This window comes from Caenorhabditis elegans, chromosome V (assembly GCF_000002985.6).
Source record: "Caenorhabditis elegans chromosome V".
In the NCBI taxonomy this organism is placed as follows: domain Eukaryota; kingdom Metazoa; phylum Nematoda; class Chromadorea; order Rhabditida; family Rhabditidae; genus Caenorhabditis; species Caenorhabditis elegans.
In genome coordinates this window covers 10,825,006-10,846,884 of record NC_003283.11, presented here as the reverse complement: position 1 = coordinate 10,846,884, position 21,879 = coordinate 10,825,006, and the positions used below count along the sequence as shown (strand labels likewise).

General features: G+C 35.4%; 1 protein-coding gene and 10 non-coding genes across 23 annotated transcripts; 4 read left to right on the top strand and 7 right to left on the bottom strand.

Annotated features, from left to right (window-relative positions):
• Positions 1 to 181: 181 nt before the first annotated feature.
• Positions 182 to 21,874, bottom strand: nrx-1 (Neurexin-3-beta; the record flags this gene model as incomplete). Of its 13 annotated transcripts, NM_001276930.3 has the most annotated exons (29): positions 464 to 598; positions 689 to 799; positions 910 to 1,047; positions 1,101 to 1,240; positions 3,366 to 3,893; positions 4,392 to 4,451; positions 8,725 to 8,818; positions 11,233 to 11,354; positions 14,537 to 14,640; positions 14,733 to 15,168; positions 15,595 to 15,714; positions 15,956 to 16,311; positions 16,353 to 16,550; positions 16,603 to 16,813; positions 16,861 to 16,969; positions 17,020 to 17,139; positions 17,185 to 17,282; positions 17,328 to 17,924; positions 18,011 to 18,368; positions 18,817 to 18,843; positions 18,983 to 19,141; positions 19,469 to 19,629; positions 19,758 to 19,872; positions 19,939 to 20,012; positions 20,459 to 20,558; positions 20,602 to 20,769; positions 21,134 to 21,197; positions 21,536 to 21,691; positions 21,743 to 21,861. In NM_001276930.3, the coding sequence occupies 29 exons, from the start codon at positions 21,859 to 21,861 to the stop codon at positions 464 to 466; spliced, it is 5,178 nt and encodes a 1,725-aa protein (NP_001263859.1). The 13 variants fall into 13 exon arrangements, with proteins under 13 accessions (NP_001256265.1, NP_001122868.2, NP_001256262.1 ...); NM_001129396.5 differs by lacking the exon at positions 18,817 to 18,843 and having other exon boundaries at positions 186 to 598; positions 21,743 to 21,871; NM_001276931.3 differs by lacking the exon at positions 3,366 to 3,893.
• C29A12.17 lies at positions 5,039 to 5,170 on the bottom strand. The gene has a single exon (NR_069377.1). It is a non-coding gene; the product is annotated as an Unclassified non-coding RNA C29A12.17 (non-coding RNA).
• C29A12.10 lies at positions 5,040 to 5,171 on the top strand. The gene has a single exon (NR_069376.1). It is a non-coding gene; the product is annotated as an Unclassified non-coding RNA C29A12.10 (non-coding RNA).
• Positions 7,048 to 7,196, bottom strand: C29A12.18. Its single transcript, NR_069375.1, has one exon. It is a non-coding gene; the product is annotated as an Unclassified non-coding RNA C29A12.18 (non-coding RNA).
• Positions 8,562 to 8,705, top strand: C29A12.12. The gene has a single exon (NR_069374.1). It is a non-coding gene; the product is annotated as an Unclassified non-coding RNA C29A12.12 (non-coding RNA).
• On the bottom strand, positions 12,192 to 12,314 carry C29A12.14. The gene has a single exon (NR_069373.1). It is a non-coding gene; the product is annotated as an Unclassified non-coding RNA C29A12.14 (non-coding RNA).
• Positions 13,133 to 13,282, bottom strand: C29A12.13. The gene has a single exon (NR_069372.1). It is a non-coding gene; the product is annotated as an Unclassified non-coding RNA C29A12.13 (non-coding RNA).
• C29A12.20 lies at positions 13,460 to 13,661 on the bottom strand. The gene has a single exon (NR_069370.1). It is a non-coding gene; the product is annotated as an Unclassified non-coding RNA C29A12.20 (non-coding RNA).
• C29A12.16 lies at positions 13,477 to 13,661 on the top strand. Its single transcript, NR_069371.1, has one exon. It is a non-coding gene; the product is annotated as an Unclassified non-coding RNA C29A12.16 (non-coding RNA).
• 21ur-10209 lies at positions 19,513 to 19,533 on the top strand. Its single transcript, NR_069369.1, has one exon.
• Positions 20,824 to 21,040, bottom strand: C29A12.21. Its single transcript, NR_069368.1, has one exon. It is a non-coding gene; the product is annotated as an Unclassified non-coding RNA C29A12.21 (non-coding RNA).
• Positions 21,875 to 21,879: the final 5 nt, after the last annotated feature.

Genomic DNA, 21,879 nt, shown 5'->3' with positions numbered 1-21,879 from the left:
ATAATTATCGGAAATTCGCTCCAGGGATGAAACTAATTTTAATATATCGTTTTTTCGGGAAATTTAAATATTGTATATATATATATATATATAACTTCTTATTATAACTTCTTATGAACACCGTTGACTTATGTTCTGGTATATTTGCGAGTAATTGATTTTGCCCTTTATAAGCTGTTCGTTGGTTTTATTAGAAATCTTTATTAGATATTATGAATGAGTACATGAATAAGATTTGATCAAAAATTAATGAGAGAAAGACCTGAATACAAAGAGGTGAACAGAGTATTTTCCTAGTAGTTGAAGGAAAACATCATTCAAAGGAATTTAAAAATAAAAATTCAAAAAATGAGAACCAATCGAAGTGATATCTGATGAGTACCCGTTTTGAAGTTGTGGCAATTTGCAGACAAAAGTGAATTTTTTAATCATCATTGTATTGAGTTTTGATTGAAGAAATGGATTATACGTACCACTCTTTAAAATCCTTTTTCTTTGCCACCCCATTCCCGTTTCCGTTTCTCATCATTGTGGCCGTTGCTCCATTTCCATTGGCTATTACCGCGCCTTTCAGCGGTTCATAACCGTTTCCGTTGATCTGAAATGAGAAAACAATTAAAAGTAAGTAGAAGAGAAAGAAGCCGAAAAGATTGAATGGGTGCGCACTGGAAGGAAATAAAAAACTCACGTGTGGTTTTGCAAGTAATGGTTGTGTACATGAATCGTTGCTCCGGTCATGGTTCATGGGAGGTGAAAGTTCAGGAGCAATTGCTGTATAGCCTGATTGAGATTTCATAGCCTGAAAATTCATAAATTTGAAAAATATAATTAATTACGCAGATGGAAATTTTTGGCTCACTATCAGACAAATAGCTTTGAATTTAGCATTTCATAACAAAATGAGCTTACCATGGTGTAGTGTTCAGAGTTTGGCGGATTTTGTCTGCATTTGAAAACAAAGAACACGACTGCAGCAATGGCAATAATTACTGCCAAACTGGAGCACATGATCAGTGGAGTTCGTGGGAAATCGGTTACTGTGGCGGCCTGGAATAGTTGCAATGGTTTAAACTTCATTTTTTTTTAATTCGAAGGCTCACCTGCATTGTTGTTGTGATCGTATCTCCCATAGGCGTTGTAGGTCTTACTGGATATACTGTGAAGTGAGGCGTTGACTTTGGGCGTGTCTTTTGTGGTGCCAAACTACTTGTTATTAGAGCAGTAACTTCGTTATCAATATCTGAAAATAACTGTCTTAGGAAAACAAAAACACAAAAATAGTGACCCGCTCTAATCAATACGCGAGTAAATGTATATGCAGAAGGGACACACAGAAAGCCAAACTTATTTGCAATGAAAATAAAATATATTGACGCATAGTGGGGGTTTGAACAAAGGAAAACAGACGGGAAAAATAGTGAAAAAATCGTTAAAACTGACGACAATATAAACTCACACATAGTTATAGTAACAAGCAAAAAAGGACAGAAGAAAGAAAGAAAATAAAGTTATTGGTAGGAAAAGTGGAAGAGTTGAAAGGAGCAGTATGTCACAGCTCATTTGGATAATTGTGTCAGCTCTCAACACATTTCCTGGAGTACAACATGGGAAAATAAAGTGGGAGATGAAGAAAAAAGAATCTTCAGGTCTTCAGGATTTCTTGGTTGCTAGGACTACAAATCTATATCAGTGTTTGCTTTGACTAGAATAACAGAAAGAAGAGAAAAGAAAAGTTGAGCCTATTGAATATTCTAACTGGAGGTGGTAGGTAGCTCGCAAACAAAATTGCCGATGGGAAATGAGATTTTCACATAATGGTGAAAGGGTAAAGTCAGAGTTAGGAGTGAAGAGGGTTTTTTTTCATTCAAAAGCCGCCTCCTACAGAGAGAAAAACTTTTTTGACGTCTTCAAAAACATTACCATAAACTAAATGTTTGAACGTTGAACTTCCGACGGAGGACAATCACATAAAATGATCTTAGGCGACGGCAGTTGGGTAGTCAAAGAGTTGAGGATTAAGCATCCATTACGTAGTATTGGAAAATGTAAAAGAAGAAGAGTCAACTTCTTCTCCAATGAATTATGCATAGTTTACTTTACATGAGATCTTTTTGATGTCTCTTGATAGATTCATAGCTCTCCTAGTGTTTTTTTTTCAGTATTTTCTCGTTCATAAAAACCGATGAGAAAATGGGGAAACGTTGAAAAGCACCAGACGGGAATGCCTGGCATTGAAACAAAAAATGCCTTTCTTTCTTAGGAAAAGAAGGTTACCAAGGCGATCGGTAATTGGTTGAAGAAAAAAGAAACGGCTGGAGCAAAGCCAAAATGCATCGAAACCCTCTGCCAAATTCACGCATCATCTGCTCTTAAGGCTTTTTGATGGGGGAAACTCGTTGACGGCATCGTCAAAGAGACAAGGAATTGGAAGAGAAGAAGAGGAATGGATGGAGAACAGAAAAAGAGAATCCCGAATATGTGTGTTTTGTAGACGAAATGTGAGTGAAGGGTAATGAGGAATTTCGATGACTCTGATGCTTGTCGTTGAACTCTAAAAACTCACCGGGAGTTTGGTAAAATTTCAACAAAATACTTTTAAACTAATATGTATGAGAATTATTTAAAGGAGATGAAGAATATATTTGAATCGAAACTCCAAATTTGATGGATTTTGGTGAACGAGTGGCAAGAGTTAAATAAAAACTGATATAATCTTATTGGCACTATTTACTGGCACTACAGATGTAAACAAAAATGTATCCAAGTCATAAACACAGTTGAATTTTTTTGTGCGAAAATTGAGAAATTGAAAGCATTTTACCAAGTGCTGAGCAGTTGGTAAATTGTTAAATTCACAAGATATGTGAGTTTTCATAAATTTTTAATAATATTTTAAGACTCTCTACAACGTTCTATGCTACTGCTACTTGACAACAAGAAAATTTTCACAAATCGTGGTCTTATTTTCAGAGAGCAGGTGTTGGTGAGGCCTTAGAATAATTATTCTCTCATATCCGTCATATCCTGTTTTCCTAACTTCTACTTTGAGATAATCCTTCAAAAACCTACACTTTCCCTGAAGATTAGAGGTGTTTAGTAGATTCCACAAAACTGGAATGGCAGGCAGTAGCGTTTTTTCAATTGGCAAATGATAACGAAAATTAAATTTTCAAACAACAGACAGTATTGAAGTCAGCCAAAAATAGGAAAAATAAAAGACACTGAAAGCTTAAAGTTTTTGGGAGCAAAACGACGTAGAAAAGCAGTAGACGACGAATGAAGGGAAGGACGGACAGACAGAAATTGGGGGAAAAGAATTCAGAGCAGACACGGCAAGCGAGGTGTTTCTCATTTGTGGTTCTCACCGTAATTTGGTCGTTGTTGGATACGAATTGTAGTCGTTGCTGACGTCGTTGTCGTCGTGGTGGTCTTTCGATTACTTTTTGTTGAAGAAGCTTCAGTTGTTGCTGTTGTAGTCAAAGACTTATTTGTTCTCCATGCAGGTCCTGTGACCATAGGTTCAGGTAAAGTATCCACTTGATTCCAAATACTTGCTCCCAAATAATCTGGATTCTGCTCAGCGGCCTCTTTCACACTCGCATACGGTCTAGGAAGAACCGTCGAACGATGCGTGCTGCTAGGTTCAGAAGTGGTTGTTAGTACTTTTGTTACAACAGAAATCGACGTGGTACGCTTCACCGACGGTTGTGTTGCGGCTGTTATTCCGACACCATCTCCACCAAAGAGATCGTCACCGGAGCCGTCAAATTCATCTTCTGATTCATCGCCGTCAGTGATTTGTGACAAAAAGAAAACAGGCAAAGTGGTGGTGGTAGGAGAAGGAAGAGAAGGTGTCATTTTTGAAGGCGACAGAGGTCTCCGCGTAGTTTCTGCTGGAAGAAACCAAACCACTATGTGTGAGTTTGAAAGAGGTGAAAATATGTACAATCGAAGCGAAAATGGAGTGATTGTTATTTTTACGTATTAGTAATTGAAAAAAGATCACAAAATTAGTTTCACATGGGTTATTGTTTGGTTAATCTGGTTGCTTTATAGGAAATTAAATTCGCAAATAAATCAGAAGGGCTTCATTATTGGGGCAGCATTCATTTAGTAGTGATGGAAATCTAGTGGATCATTTTTAGGCGCACATAGATCTGTTAAGAAGCTCGACAAAAGACACGAGAGGCAATAGCACAGAAACATGGGAGGGATTTCTTTTTTGTTTTTTAGTCACAATCAGCTGTTTTTTTTTTTAATTTTTTAAAGAATATTTAAGACTAGGATGTACAAAAACAATGCTTACATATTCCACTAGATTCCCAGTATTGGTTGCGCAATGTTTGTTTAAAGCAGTTAAAGCACCCGGATCCAAATATTTAAAAACTCACGTTCAGTCTGTCTTGTAGTTGGAAAGTTGGCAACAGTTGGAAGGACTGGCGAGAAGAATCCTGAAAATGGAAACATTACATTTTTTTTCTCACATTTATAAAAACTATTTTAAACTCGAATTGCCCCTTTCAACACAATCAACAACCAAAACACATCCTACCAGTAGTCTCTCCGGACACATCATTCATGCTTCGATCAGCGATTCCGTGATCCTTTTCTTCCTTTTTTTCCTCGTCCTCATCTCCTTCATAATCATAGGATGGAGATGAGGGCGGCTGAGGAACATGTCGAGGAGCATCAAAATTCGATGCAAACTTTGGAATATAACTTTTTAATTGTTGGCGACATTGCTCGTCGTTCCAATTCATTAGACACAATATTGGGGATACTGTAGTCGTGCCACGTGGCGTACCACCACGCAAATGCTCAAGGAATACCATCGGAAGAGGGAGGTGGAGCCTTTGAATATTTAAGATTTAAGGTGATCAGGAAAGGAAAGAAAGATATCATATTACAAAAGAAATTGGAAACTTTCAGAAGAGATCTAATTGGATAGAGGAATGTTGAAGAATGAAAAGATTTTTCCGTTGTCCATCTTCAAATCATTAAAACCAGAAATATTGATAACTCTGCAAAATCAACACATAACATCTGATGTCAAAATGTAGCAAGAAAAAAAAACAAATTGGAGGAGTGCCGCCGAGGTGTTCAGACACACACAACTGGTTAGAGGACCAACCAAAAAATGCGGCTTTCATTCTTTTCTTATTTATATAACACAAGAATAAGATGGAAGCACAATAACCTGGGGAAGTAGTTGGAATGAGGTAGGCATCTATTTATGGTTTATGGGGAGAAGAATATACTTTTGGAGCATATTAAAAAATAATTGTGGATTTCCATATAAATTTTGCAAAAAACAAAAAAGTTCACTATAATTCAAGAAACATGTGGTGAGCTTCAGGTCTGCAAACATATTCGGAATGACTGAACAGAAGTAAAGTGAGAAGAGACACATTTCTTGTGAACTTGTCAATGCAAATGAAGATCGGAAAGCTCAAGGGGGGTAAAGGAAGAGCATGAAGCAAATTTTTGACGCGTCCTTTCCGTTTTTCTGGACACTGAGACAAGTCATGTCTTTTCAAGCTTCTTTCCTCCCGGCATCTCACTCAGCTATCTTCACAAATTTTTGGCAACGACGACACATAATTAAAGAAAGCAAGAAGGAGCGGCGAGCCAAAAACGAAGCGAAACGACATACTTCTTATTTGATTTTTGAAGGAAAAAAGGCAACAGCGAAGACTTCGAATACTACTTCTTCCTCGTTTTTATCTGGAAACCGGCAAGGGGACGAGAGAGAGACATCGCCGTACCGACAATTTTGAAAAACAACTCGATTCAATCCAATGATAGGACAGAATGCATTCAATTGATGAGATTATGAGATATATAGAGAGTACCTGGTTAGATTTATTTCTCACAATATACTGACGAATATTTTTGACAAGGTTTTTGGGTAGGAAGATTAGATAATTTTTCGGTAATTCGTAAGATGGGTAGTTACACTCACTATCAGGAAAAAATACAAGTCCTGTCGTGGCTCTGCCGAAAGTCGAACTACTGCCTTCTCCTGCCTACTCTAGGCAAAGCTACGGCAGCATTTTTTGCAGGGGGGGGGGGGGGGGTTTAAATTTCCATTCCGGTTGATTGAACAGTCTAAATTTTTAGTTTATAAATGGGATTAATTTTTGAAAAGTTGTTCAAACGTGTTTTCGTATTATTGCTATTTTTGACGCAAACTATAAAAAATTTTCAGTACCTAAGTGACACATAAATCACAATTTTAAGAAACATCTCAATTTCTAGCATCTTACTTTTATCCTACTTTCTAAATACGAAAAAGACAAATAAAGAGACATATATAACCTGGTGATGAGGCTCAAAGATAACCAACCGGAAACATTGGACGTGTCTTCTTCTTCTCATATCTGGGTCAGCTTAAGCTGCTGGAGAGACCTCTCACTTTTTGTATCGTTCCCCGGGGAGTGCTCTCATTTCAATGGTGTACCCTCTGTACTACACGATTTTATATTCCGAGACGGACTTTCTATAGTTTTTCGTTTTTCCAGATTTATGTCAGGAAAAGGTTGTGAAAATGCCTTTAAACTTTATGAAAAATCAGGCGAAAAATATATTTGTCATAGTTACTCTGGCAATTTAATACTACTATCTCCTATCAACAAAGAAATCCCTAACAATTTTATTTTTCACGGTGCTACTAGAAAGAATAAAATAATAATTAATTTTTAATGTTTTATTTCAGTGTATCCAAATATTGCAAGAAGACCAGAAAAGGCATTGGAAGAAATTTAAAAAAGTTATTGAAAAGTTCAATTTTATAGAATAGAGAAAAGAAACTCAAAATGAATGAACTCAGTGAGCAGAGGGGAAGAAAAGGAGACTCTAACTTTTGAATAATTCACAAAACTCAATGAGTGTCAAGAAGTTGACTACTCGATCCGCAAAGACGTTCTTTTTGAAAAAGTGCGTGAGAAATCTAATGAGGCGTCAGATAACATCTTTGCAAATGAAATTTGTGAAATTAGCATTAAAAACGAAGAGGATGAGCTTTCCTGAGAAGCAATTGGAGAAGCTCACGGCTTCTTTTGTTTCCGTCTCTTAATCCATCATTCATTCCGAAAATTCAAAGATTTCCGGTGGAGTATGTAACATTCGAAATAAGTGTGTGTATGTGCAATGGTGCACTTTGACCGGATTCCATATGAATGAAAAGAGGACACCCCGGGATTATCCAATCTTTCTACTACTTCTCATTGATTCTTCGTCTTCGTCTTCTTTTACAGCTACTTCTCCGTAAACATCATTGAAAAATAAAGAAGAAGAAGCACGACAGAGACATTATAAACTAATTTGGACACCTACAAACGGCTAAACAGATGTGAAATGGGCACAGGCGGACCAAACAAAAAGTGCGTGAAGCACTTTATGGAATGAAGTGTAGAGATGGGGGTCACTGCCTCAGGCAACTGAGCTCATGTTTCAAAATCTATTCAAAATATTCATATTTCATTTGAAAAAATGATGTGAAAGTGGTTCGAAATGTACAAGCTTGGTTTTTAAAAGTAAAGTTACAAAATAAATTGAAATGGAAACATGCAAAATCAGAACAACTTTTGAGATTTACACTCTGGCTCTTCAGGAGGATTAGAAAATTAGAAAATTTCGCAAAAGTGAGTCGCTTACTTTTTACTTGTGTTTTGGTTTTACCTATTTATTATTCAGTAAATGTTTAATGTTACACCAAAAAAGAAAATGGGAAACTGATATAGTTCAAAGCTAGGTTTTACAATTAGTGGATTTCTGTGCAACCAATTCAAACTCTAGAAACAACAATGAGTTCCAAAATTGCAAGCTCAAAAAATATTAGGTCATAAGTTTGCTGAGGAGAAGGACATCAAAGAAAAATTGAAAGCAGCTGTTGGTTGACTAGGCCATTTTTCTTCGTTTCTCACACCTTTTATGATTTGTCCAGTAGCCTCCGGAGAGGCGGCTGCTGCACACTTCCGACCTTTGAAATAATAGGGGCCGACGATTTTCGCGCACAATTTCACCGAACTTCAAGACGAGATAAAGCGAGAACGGAGGGGAAGTAATTGGAAACTAAAAGTGAGAGGAAATAGTTAATATCTAGTCTACGGCAAGGTGAAGTAGATGAGATATGACGTGGCTAACAAATTTCAGGATAGAATAATCTCTTGAAAACCTCAATTTGTATGTACACTTCCTATTTACGAATGAAGCCTGTGACACTCTTGTGTACGGCTTCTTCTTGGAAGGTGAACAGTAGTCCAGGCGGAAATAAATCGAGGAACGGGGGAGCAGAAGGAGGGAGAATAAGATTCGAATTCGAAACCCTCGAAAATAAATTATTTGTGTTATGTATTCTTATATTCCTATCTGCATCTCCTTCCGTTACCCCCGCCTTCTTTGTTTCGTTGTCTTCTTTTTTTTGTAACGAAAAAAGATAAACAAAACCAGGATCAACAAAAAAGAAAATTAATTGCGTGTCTAAGATTGATGAGGTTTTTAGTTTTTCTATTCCTTGCATCCCAGTATCGCACACTAAAACTTTTTTGTGGAGGCGGAGTGCCTTCAGAAAAGTTATGGTTCTTGTGAATGTTGAGAACAGCTCCCAAAGGGATTGACCACCCATTTTTGGAAGAGCCGCCAGCAGTCAACCAACCAGAACACGTTTTGACTGGGATGGTGTTGAAGGGGAAAAACTGAGAACTGAAGAATAAAAGTACTTACCTGTTGAATCGTCAGTATCAATGAAGCACGACTGTTGTTCTTCAAGACTTAGACAGCTGGGAGCCAATGACTCGATGAGTGCTTCGTTTGGATTCTGAAAATCATATTAAATTATTCAAATAAATTTAATTAAATTTAAAAAAAACAATATATATATATATGAAGATCACTTTTATTTGATATCGGTAAAGAAAGTTTTTGAATCGCTTTCAACTTTTACTAGCATATCCCAAGTTGTTTTTAAAATTTCAATATCCCACTTCAAAATACATGAAATCAAGAAATCAAGAAATATAACACTTGAAATCAGTTACAGTGTAGTTTTTAGCCATCGTCATTTATTGGAAAAACTAAATAGGGGTTACTTTAACTCAATTTTGGGAAACATAAACTGGTAAATCTAATATGTTATCTCGCGCAGCTGAAATTTATGAAGGTAGGAATTTTCCAAGGTATAAAAACATAAATTTTATCTGAGAAAATAGGAATTGGTCAAGTCTAACATTCCTAAAACCTTTTCAAAAAAATTCTAAAACTCTGAGAACTCAAAGTAGTTAACCATCAAAGCAAATCAAAAATAAGCTTCCCCATATCTTGCCGTTTTGAGTTTTTTCGTTGAATTAATTGTACTGATAGGAATTTATTGTGCTTTCTAATATGACCGCGAGAATATACTGAGACTAAATGTAGTCCCACAAATGAGAGGTCATCTTAAAAGGCTGGAGATTAATTATTATGGAAATCAAATATTTATTTTTTTAAAGTTCGTTTAGATGAAAATTTCCGAAATAACTTATTCTCATGAAAAACGGCGACTATTGCCAGTAGTCAGTAGTCTTCACAAAACAATTCTATCAGTCAAGACAAACGAGAGAGAAAGTGCAAAACGTGAATGCGAATTTGCACATTGTAACACATATAAAGTTGTCAAATAAACATGTTGTCAGTTGAGATAGAGCTTTTTTCTGAATCCTGTCAGCACATTGAGCCAAAGACGAGCAGCGTGTTGCTCTTCTCGGAAATGCATACGCACAGCTACATAAAACTGGATTTATCTTCTTTTTCACTCGAACGAAAATGGAATTTTACTCGCTTTAGGCAGTTTGAACAGAAAATATGTTGCTATGTTCAAAATATTTTTAGTTAGTATTTAAAATGAGTACACATTGTAATGAAGCTTCAAAAAGAAAAAGAACAAGAACAAGAAGAGTGAATAAAAGGCATTTGTGAAAATTCTGAAAAGGGTAGTCTGGCAATTTCTGTAGATTACTAATTAGTTTGGAATAGAATTGAAGAGACTAAGAAGCTTTATTGGAAGCAGAAGCAGGAGAAAAAGCCGTTGATGCTTGTTCACAAAGGCGTTGTCTTCAAGTGGAGGAGAGCCAAAACATTTGAATATTCCATTCTTTGCTAAAAGAAGGACCCTTCTGAAACACAAACACAGCGGGTGGTCTGTGTTCCGTTCAAAATGTGATTTGCATGTTGTTGAAGCAACTTTTACTATTTTCAAAAGCTCTAGACGGCACTAGAGCTATTTTAAAAAGCAGAAGAAGAGAAAAGATTGGAGATTCGAAATCTTCGATACTTTCCTACTTTACTCGAAAAGAATAGAAAAAGAAGAGACAAGAGGATGTTGCACAATCACATTAGTGCAAGTGATTCATCAAGTACCGCCTTCCTTTTCTTTTCTTGCAATTTATTTTACGTGTTTCGTTTTATAGTAGAAAACACTTATATGTATGTGTTTTAAAGAAATGCAAAGTGTTTGTTATTGTGAAAATAGATTGGTCGATTGCTGGTTAACTTTTAAAAATCAAAAATAAAATAAAGAATTTTTATAGGATTTTTTTGGTTTCACGATTTTTATATGTTTGAATTCAAAACTTCGAAATATGTGTGGAATCATTTGATTCTACTGCAACTTTTAAAAGTATAGTACAGTTTTTTATCCTTCTTTCAAGCAGGGCAATGCGGCATCCGAACAGGTTGCCGGGCCTAAAAATTTTAGGCAAGCGGCAAATTGGTTGGCAATTATCACACAGCCCTGGTTTTGAGCTTAAAGTATGAGTGAGATTTAAACATGATTTCCTTCTCTGCTACCAATGTTGCATGTCTTGAATTTTTCCAATTGGTTTTCCTCTGACAGTATTACAATTATATACAGATACTTAAAAGAAACTAAATTAATTTGTTCTTTATATAAACTTTATTTTATTACTAGATTCGACAGATTAATGTGTTCATCTTACTAATCACCTATTACTAATCAAATCTTATTTCAGTCTTAGAATGAATCACATTGCATGTTATAAATCTATAAAAACCCTATCTTCAGTTACTCTTCCACCTCTTGCTCATCTCATTTCAGTTTACAAATTCTGAGATCGACAAACACGCTTTCGAGATTTCCGCATTTTTCATTCTCGTGTTTGCGGTACAACCACTATTTTCAATAATTTAAACCAGCATATTCGGTCGGAAGTGTGAAATTGCAATTTTCTTACTAACCTCATCGATGGAATGTGCCATCATCATTTCCGCTAGCTCGTCGTCTTCTTCTGATTCACTGCTCACTTGCTCCGATACAGCTGTTGTTTGGGGTGCGCCAATGGTGTGGATGCGGTTAGAACCTGAAATTTAAAAATTAACTATCAAATAAATAATAAATAATTGGAAGTGTTATGAGAAGCTACAGACATGTGAATATAATTGTTAATTCACTGACAGCAAAAAGATAACTTGAATCGTTAAAGAGAACGGCACACTGAGAATGACAATGTAGTTTTCTATTCCATTAAATTATTTGGAAAATGCTCAAACCTGAGCGTGTTACTGACATTTTAATAAAAAATAAACAAAAATTGGACACTGAATAATTTTGTAAGCTACTCTCGGGAAAATACCAAGCAAGAAAAAGTTGATATCTCTTTTTCAACTTTTTAAACAGGCAAAAAAATATCCATTTTTATTTGAAATAAATTCAAGGAATGATAAGAAAAAGTATGAGGAAAGTAGAAAAGTTTTTTTTTTGAATTCTGGGCTCATTCCCATCTTTCTTCGCCTATCCTACACACTTCAACATTCATTTATGAACATTTTTATGACCGAACTTCTTTTTTTTTCATTTCTGAAGAGCAATCCTTGTAAGCTTCTCTGCTACCACAAAAACGAAGAGGAGGAGGAGACAGATGAAAAAAAGAGAGAAAACAGAAAGAGAAGGCGTATCGAGTTGTATGTGCTTCGAAACAAATTGGGTTTCTTCTCTCCTGCCTCCCCGTGACTTGCCTTTTTTCCTTCTTTATTTCTTTCTCAAACACTACAAAATTTTATGGGCACCGTGGTATAGTGGACATCGGAATTGGTTAGGCTCAATAACTATGAGTTAGAGGAGAAGTCCGAGTATCACGGATATGTAGGACTTTGTTTAGGCAGGTCAACAACTCTAAGAATAGAAATTAATAAATGACGAAGTTATAAGAAACATAATGACAACAGGTCAAAGGTGATGTGAGGCGGAATCGATTTGGGTGGCTCGAAAAGGAAGATATATAGAAGAAGACCGACACGAAGCAACCAAGAAGGAGAGTCTCTTTTCTCGAATTCTCTACCTGATTGCATACTATTTTCGAAAAACTGAGGTACGGCCACGTTATGTGTTGAAAAAAGCTTTTGAAAAGTAGTAGTGGGTGGGAAATAAGTTAGTAAGGAGACTGAGATAGAGAAAGAAGAAAAATGAGAGGAAAAAAAACTGAAAATTGACACAAAATATCATTAACTTACGGAAATGAAATTCAACTTTTTCTCGAAATTTTTGTCAAAAAAAAAAATCAAAAATTCAAAATTTCTACAGACCAAGAGAAGTCTGATGAAAAATTTAGAAAAATAGGTCGAGGTTTTAAAAATAGGTCGAGGCTTTTGCGCTTTTGGAAAGTTTCAGCAGCTATTGTGTAGAGTTTTATTTGAAGATGGTCACTATACATGTAAGTTTTCAAAATTAAGAAACGAAAGGGCGTACATGAATGGCTGAATGTTCCATAGTTTATTCCCGTTTAAATAAGACAGTTAGACCAGATAATTATTACAAGCATAAACTTAATCAGACCCGGTCAAATTTTTTGTTCGTTTAAGATTAGAAAAACTCTACATCGAATCAAAAATAAAAATAGCTCGATAGATAAGCTAGAATATGTAAGTGTTCTCGGAAAAAGAATGCAATTTTCTAGACGAAAATATCGTGAGAATCTCAAAAGTGCAACAAAAAAATAAAATTATAAGTGAGACGGCCGAAAGTGGTCATGCATCAGAAAGCTTGAGGGTGTTTGAAACGGATAGAATGAGAAGGAGTGGGCCAATGAGACGGGCGGAAAGCTCAACAAGATCTTTCGGTAGAAGCAGAAGAAAGTGGTAGGAGAGTTCTCACACCTCATGCATTTTTCACGTCATTTCATCATGAAGCCGGTCGTTTGGGGTTAAGAAGACTAGAGTGTGGATGAGATGGAAAACATCTGTGAGAATAGGAAGAAGCTGCTGCAGCTGGAGATGAAGCCGAAGAAGAAGAAGAAGAAGTATACTTTCGTTTTAGGGAAAAGGAAGATTTGTGTCATGAGCTACTGCACAAAAGAAAGAGATGACATTGAAAATGAAATACGATTCTTCTTTCTCTTTTTGAGATCTATTTTGAATGTAGGCGGATGTGTCCCCCGGATGGGTAACCACTAGAAATCATGGTGTGATGGATCTTCAAAGTGTTGAAAGCTACTAAAGCAACGAGAATACGTGCAGAGCTCTTCTCCCCTGACTGACCACTTTTCTCGTGAATAATTGAGAAGAAGAAGTCGTTGAGAGCAAAAGAAGAGGAAGAGTCGGCTCTTTCCTCGCTTCTTCTACACAAAACCTCAACACTTTGGCACTTTCACATTAATATTAATACACATATTCAGAAAATTTTCCTATGTTTCTTATTATGTTATTCTCTAAGTTTTAAAAATAAATAGAAAGATACATGCAATAACCAAAAAATAAGGAGCCGGGTAGGAGAGAGAAGAAAAAAGGATTAGAACGAATGCCTGTGAGATGAGAATGACGGAAGTTTTCGAGTTTTTGGAACGGCGAGAAGAAGAAAAATTGGAAAAGAAGATTAGTTTCCAAATGCGAAATGAAGAAAACGAAAGAAAATCGGAAAAAAAGTAGAGCACTATTTTCTTCTCCAGTAGTTTTAGTATTCACATTTCATATACGACGCCTCTAATTATATGTATTTTGACTGGGCATTTCCTTAATTTAGGCAATTCAACAAGAATTTGAAAGATGTGTAACAAGTACACCATAAAGCAATTCAAGACAATTCATAGACTATTTTGAAAGTTTAAAGACGCTTCATACAACGTCTAACTTTACGAAAATGTATTGTTAATTCGAAAGATTTTGAACGCTTCAATGATCCTTTTCATAAATTCTATGCTTTATGAAAAAAATAGAATCAGGCTGAAAACAAAAATATTCACAATACGCATCTATGTTAAAAAAACGCAATAGAATATTAAATAATGTTTTTCAATTTCATTGGGCAAAATACATATTGAATCTGTGTGAGAATTCAACTTGTAAAACGAGGTGAGAAGAAGGAAGCCATCAATTAGAAATGGAGCAAGTTTCCGTGAATTTGCATTTGAAAGCCTTTGAAAGGAATGAGGGGGAAGACGGAAATGGCATCCTATTTGTATTTATGATTGTATTTATGCAAGATTTATACGAGAAATTGGTTCACAGAGGAAAGAATTGTGTGGGAAGATGAAGAAAAAAGTGCTCTCACCATTTTCATAAAGATCCAAAATCATCAATCCATTGACGTTGACTCCAGATATTTCTCCCTGATATGAATCAAAAATCTCCGTATTTCGACGATGACGTAACAGTCTAAAATTTGTTTAAAAAAAACGAACAATTTTTCTAAAAGTTTATAGTAAATTTGAAAAAAACTTGAAAGAGCAAATATTTCTTTTGCTCACCTTTTTTGATCCAAATGCCTAGTATTGAATGCTGCTCCGATAGATATTCTGGTTTGCATATTCAACAAAACAAGATCACTTGCTCTTTTTGGTCGATATCGTAATGATGGTAGCTTATCCACTTGAATTGTCATATTTGCTTCAGTTCTAGATATTTTAATGACATGTGGAAATCCATCATTCAGAATTCTAGTGTGATAACTTGTTGTATGATCACGATTTCCCAAGTTGTAGTGAGCATTCAAGTAACCTTTGTTCAAGAATATTGTAAAATAATCTTGATCGGCAGCACATTCGATTGATATTAATACTCCGTTTGGCTGGGTTGTTCGAAATGAAAATACAAAATAGTCCTTGCTTGTTGTTGGTCTCTCGTTTGGAGCATATTCATAGAAAATCGCAGAAGGACTTCCATCAAATCGGACTGTTGTGGAGGCTGAAAATGTATCTTAAAGTTTGGCTTTAAATATATTTAATGGAATTGGAAATATATATTGTTTATTTTTGATTACTGCTTGTACTTCTCGGTCAATAAATATGAATGTGGAAGTGACAGTTGAACATACTATCCCGAAATTTTCATGTAGTCACAAGTTATGCACAAGTAATAATAAGTATTCAGGAAATATTGAATACTTTTACCCTCGATACAGATTTAAAGAATAGAACAAGTTCACTCCAATCAATGCATTGAGGGTTTAAATTGCAAAGATAATGAGAAAGTTCGATACTGATAGGAATGCATTTCTAATGAAAGGAAAAAATATAATATAATAAGGAAAGTGAGGCTTTTACTCATTTCCGATATATTGTTTGTTTTAAACTTTCAAAACATAATTGTATTGCATGTTTGGGAACTTACGATTCTGGCACCGATCTCCTGAATGAGCAGTCAGACTGCAATCACATCGAATTGAGCTCCAAAGCTGAATACATCGTCCATGGTTTGCACATGCATCTTCTATACATCGAGCTATTGGCCCTGAATTATAAACATTCAGCAATTTGCATTCAAACTGAAACAACTCAAAAAGTGTTAAAACTGAAATAGAAAGTGGCGGTTTTAATTAATTTTAGAGCGATAGATTTTAGAAAACAAAGATTAGAGGGGGATACCGGAATGCCGAATTCGATGAGGAGTCGGAATAACTTCTGTTTCTAAATACTCCATTTAAGAGTTATTTTATTGTTTGCATTTGAAATAAACAGTTATAAAAACTAACCACTACATCCTCTATTCACTTTCATTCGACTATCAGCATCTTCATAAAGATCCAATGCATTTTCATTTATTCGAAGTGTTGAAATGCACCCTCTGAATCCATTCGATGGTCTTGATACTCCGAGTGGATTACTTCCAAAATACAGTTTTCCAGACATTTTACTTTCCACTTTCTTGATTTTATCAATAATCAATGTTGTCGAAGAATTATCAACAAGAAGTACATGATCGTGTGTTTTTTCATCTTGATAAATTAAAACATTGTGCCATCTCATATCACTAAGATGTTGACGATGGGGAAGTTTTGGAGATGTTGTGTGAAACTCTTGGCCAGATGTTCGATAAGTGTATTTCAATCTGAGAATTTTCATTTTTTAATTTCTTAAACTTTATCTAACCTCCCGTTGAGCATTTGCAATCGAAATGATTGATCATAATCATGTTTTGGCAAAGTGAAAAATAAAAGAGCTGATCGCATAAGTGTTTGAAACTTGAATTGAACCCGAAATGAACCAGTTAATCCTGATATTTTGTCACTAGAAAAAGCTACATAACCCGTCGAATTTGTGAAAGATATTGATGCAATTCTTGTTTTTCTGAAACGTTTTCAAATTAATTGAATAAATAGAGGAGGATGTTTAAACTTACACATTTCTTTGTCCTTTGCTCTCTCGGCTAGACGACTTGCTCAATTGAGCACTGTTCATTTTTGTTTTTGCGAGATAATCATTTCCGTTAAAAACTAGCTTGGAAAGAAATCCTTTGAAATGTTCGTCTCTTGGAGGTGGCGCCGATGAATGCACAGAAAATGCAGCGCCAACCTCGTCAATTTCGACAGAAATCGGATTTTGAAGATATACTGAAAGCATTAAGGTTTTAGATTAATGATTACGTATCACAGCTTACTGCTATGACTCCAAAATCCATCCAAATAAAGCAAAAGTTTCTGGCCCAGTCTTCGCACTTGCAGCTCGTGCCAATGATTATCAGATAACGATTTACCCCAAGAAAATGTCTAGAAATATTCAAATTTGGTCAAAAAAACACGATTCCTATTAAACTAACATTATTTGTAGATGAGTCTTGAAGAAACAAATTGAGTTGACTATCATTCAAAAATACAGTAATCTTGTCATTTTTCCCATTTGCACCCGTATCAAACAATACACCTCTTGATGATGTAGTCTGCAAACTTTTTTTTCACAATTCATTTTCAAAGGTAGAACTCACTCGGAATCTAATTTTGATATGCTCAACCTGTGAAACTTTTGTGTGAGCCAGTACGTGGACTTTTGATTCTTCTCCATTAACTTCAACTGCAGTTTGTTCTGTAAAACTAAAATTTTGAAGCTTTGTTTGCCACGTCCACTTACCGAGTTCACATTGTTTTCCTTCAAAATTTGTATTCGAACAGTCACAATCAAACGAGTTTAAATTTTTGCTACATTTTCCGAAATTCTGACATGGATTCGGTTCGCAAATATCTAATTCATTTGACAAAGAACATCCAAGTTCAATTCCAGTGGAATTGGATGCTTCAAATTCTTGGCCAATTTTTGTAGAAACTCCATTCATTCGAATATTTTTGATGCATCCTGTGTATCCTTTTTGAAGTGCAATTGACCACACAGATGATGGATAAACCAGTGAATTATTTGGTACGTTTCCAATAAAAATAGGATCATCGATGATAAGATTTGCAGACACTCCTGGGGTACTAAAATCGATTTTGATAGCATCAACAATTACACTGCCAGTTCGTGAAAGTCTGTCTAATTGAACATGATGCCATTCACCATCACTGACTTTCATAGATGTTGTTTGAAGTCGAACTACTCCGGATCCTAGATTGATAATCATGAATAAATGACTGTCGATGAGTTCAAATGCCACGTAGTCAGTTGCATTGTGTTGCATCACTCCGTGATAAAGGATTAAGCCATCTGAAGACGTGGTTCGAAAATGAAACGCTGAAATTCGTAAAATAATAATTGTTCTTCAAACAATTTTTTAGTGCTCGTTAAAATCAAGTGTAGAAGGAAAACTATTAACTTACACAAACTTCCACTTGACAAACTATTCCAACGTGGTAGTGTGAGATATGATGAGGTTTCTGTGAATGATAACACATCAGATCGCTGTGATGGATTTTTGCAGGAATATGAAATATCTCCTTCCGTTTTGACAACACTTCCACCGTAACTTTGATCGGCCAGATTAACTAATAAGATTCTTGTAGCGTCTATGTCATATCGAACTTTTTTCATACAACCTCGAAATGATACTCTGTTCACTTCTTTCGATGGATTATGTTTTGGTATTGAACCAAGAAAACCAAATGAATTTGATATCCAATCAAGTTCAGGTGCATACTGCCGAATTTCATCCCTCCGGCCATCAACTATCAAAGTCATCTGAAAATATTAAATATTAATTGTAATTAATTATTAATTTAACAACGGAGAAGGGGAAAATGGGGTGTGATTGAATTGAAACATAGGTAAAGGTTGAAACTGCAAACTTTATCGGCCGGTGTGTTTTGGCATATTTCTCTAAACTATTTCGACTGCTGGAGAAACCCAGAAGTGGATCCTCTGTAATATTCTCAAATGACCGGACAAGTCATAAACGGACAATTATCAAAAGGAAAAAGATTTTAATCATGCGGGTAAACCGAATGGAAAATTGAAAATGTAAAATATTTAGAAAACTGTGTGTATTTTGGAAAGAATAACTGAAAATGGGAAAGCGATTGGAAGACACTGCGAACTGCAAACAGTCTGCCAGTAAAGGGTGAAAAATTGTGTAATAAGCTCGTGCGATTCTCTCGATCCGTTAATGAGCTGTGACACACAAACTTACATGTATCGCCACCATTTCCTCCGAATGCTAAAACCCAGGAATGTGTGAATAATTGATTTTGGGAAGAAAATAAAAATTTTGATCTGGGGTTAGAGTGATTTTGGGCCGTGAACCGTTTGATTAGAAACCTTAAGATTAGAAGGGACTAATGAAATGTTTAGTTTACCATTTGAAGAGATCTCTCCAAAATTATTGTATGCCAGGAATCATCATCATATCTTTGAGATGGAAATGAATTGAACATTCGAATGATTCGAGCATCGGAGCCGTCAAATTTCGAAGAAGCGATTATAGCCCCATCTTGGAGCATTACGTGAAGATAACTCTGTAAATTCCTTCCAACTTTAATATTAAAAGAGAATAGAAAACTTTAATAAATCATTACTACGTTAGGAGAAAAAACGGTTGATTTGTTTTCACAACTTGTAGGCTTATATCTCTCTCTAGGCTTCTCTCGTTGAGCATGGTATTTCAAAATTGTACAAATAAAAGAAGCTCGGGTTAAAAATTAAAAAAAACGAAAAACTATTTTCTGAAGGAATGGGCAATATTTAATTTTAAGAACTCACTGTTATACTACTTTTATACTTCTAATTTTATTCTTCCAACGTTAAAAAAAAAAATCAAACTGTAATCAATTCAAATTAAATACCTTTTCATCTCCCGCATAAAACAACATAGATGTCCCATGTACAGTTTTGAATGTCAATGTTAGATTTTCTTTCTTGGCTCTCACTGCAGCTGATATATTCAATGAAACATCATATCCGACCCATTCATCACCTCCAAATGTTAATTCTCCGTCGTTTTTTTCTGAAACCAAAAAGAATTTTCCCACAATCTTTGGTTTCTTTGCTTCCGCTTGTGTTCTCTTTCAATTTCGTCACTATCCCGCGCAAAAATGAAAAAAATCTTATGGGAATGAATGAAAAAAGCATTACCAATTTCACAATTCCTTCCGTCATGATCAGAGAACTGGCAGTCACAATGTGGTCCATCATTTGATGAATAACATTCACCATCGTTGAGGCACACAAATTGTTCGCGTGAAGACATCTGGAGAATATAATTTTCAGAAAAATTTTATTTTTTCTTCTGAAAATATTTATGAAGAAAACAAACCGATTTTGACTTGCAATGGTCGTCTTCGTTGGTGCGTGTTCCAACTGATTCCAGAAGCTGAGGAGATGTGACACCTGAATAACAATTTATTATTTTTCCTTCCATTTTTCCTTTGATTTTCATACAGATGTATCACAACGAAGCTACAAATAGTGTGACTGAGAGATTTGGAACAGTAAACCAATTTTCATACGGTATTTTATCATTAAGTTTTGGATACTCTTTACATACACTATAAGGTACATACTTTTTAAGATTGATTACGTTTTCAGTGCAACCCATAAGATGATCAGAACACACTTCTAAATCCAAGAGGTCAGTGATTAAAGTGAATCAATACACACAAGTGAATCGGAATTACACTTAATACATATTCATATCCATAAAAATAACTAATTAGAAATGTAATTGGTAAAATTTCTTACTCTTTAACGACTTCATTATCTCGTTCAACTTGGTCAAGTCTTAAGACAGGAAGTGCTGAAAGTGTGGGACCGATGATCTTGATTCATTTACATACCTTGGGGATACTGGCGGTACATCAAATTGCGCACGTTGACTGCCAAATGACGAGCGTATCGACGAAGAGGAGAACTCATTACGGGAAGCATGTGCATATTCTGAATACAATCATTTCATACAGTGTTACATAATTAATCTTACTGGTGGTAATCCTCCAATGAAAACATCTGAATTTTTGAGAATGTTTCCAAATACAAAGCTTCGTTGATTCAGAATCTTGAAAACAAGAGTATAATCCAACTCCAGTTTCACATTTTCCCATGATTGAAATATCGTCAACGTATGCCATTTGTCGTCATCTATTCTAACCTGGAAAAAACCTTGATTTCACAAATATAAATTCCCCTGAAAGATTTTATATAACATTGCAACACCCTATTTTCTTCATCTGACACTTGTTCCTTTGTGACTTAAACCCTTGGGACGTGCTCTCGGAGCTCACTTAAAGTATAAAATATATGGGTTTGCAGTGGATAACGGCGGCATTGCTCGACTGCTCAAAGAACACCAAAATGTGTCGGAGAAAACTTGATTCGCAGATTTATGACCGTTGGGTATAAATAGACAAAGAAAAAGTAAAAAGGAAGTCGGAAATGATAGACTCGATTAGTATGTGGTCACAAGATGTACAATGTAGATTCATGATAAATTGAGATTTCACAAGAAAACTTACTTCTTCTATTCGAATTGTATTCACTGGTCGTCGTTGGCCAAATTCATTTGAATTGTCACCTAACCTAGAAATTAAAGAAAATTATATCAAGAAAATCTGAAATAGAATTCATGAGCCTGGCGAGCCCAACTGAACGTGTGACCGGTTTTAAGGATTCCGGACGATACGGAGTGCAGGTTTATTCGTGTTAAATGTTTTTTTTTTTAATTATTTTTTGAAAGTCAAAATCTGAAGATTTTGAAACACAAAATGAATACTCGAAAAATTGGGCGTCTGACTTGCTGTTCCAACATGAGGAGAAAAAGTACTAGGATTTTTATGGCAGTTTTATTAAAAAAATTTTCAAGCAGCTGTCAAGATTTTTTCATTACAATTTCTGGATTTCTTGGACAAAAAACTCACCTAAAGTCTAACTGAATATGACCTTCTACAATTGTCAGTGAATAAAAATTTCCATGAGTTCCACCATCGTCTGTGTACAGTAACATTCCATCGGATTGTCGTGTTTTCAATTCCATTGATAGCGAATTTTCGAATGAGTGCGCCCATTTTGGATACCTAAAAAATGGTCTATGAAGTTTCGCCGTATTCAAAAAAAAGTGAGCCCACCTCGCATAAGAGTCTGGAGCTCCAGTGAGAATAATTGAATCTACTACGCTGAACAATGAAACCGTAAAAACAAGCCATATCGTTAAGTATTGTCCAGTATCATCAAACTTTTGTCTCATTTTTGTCGCATCTGAAAG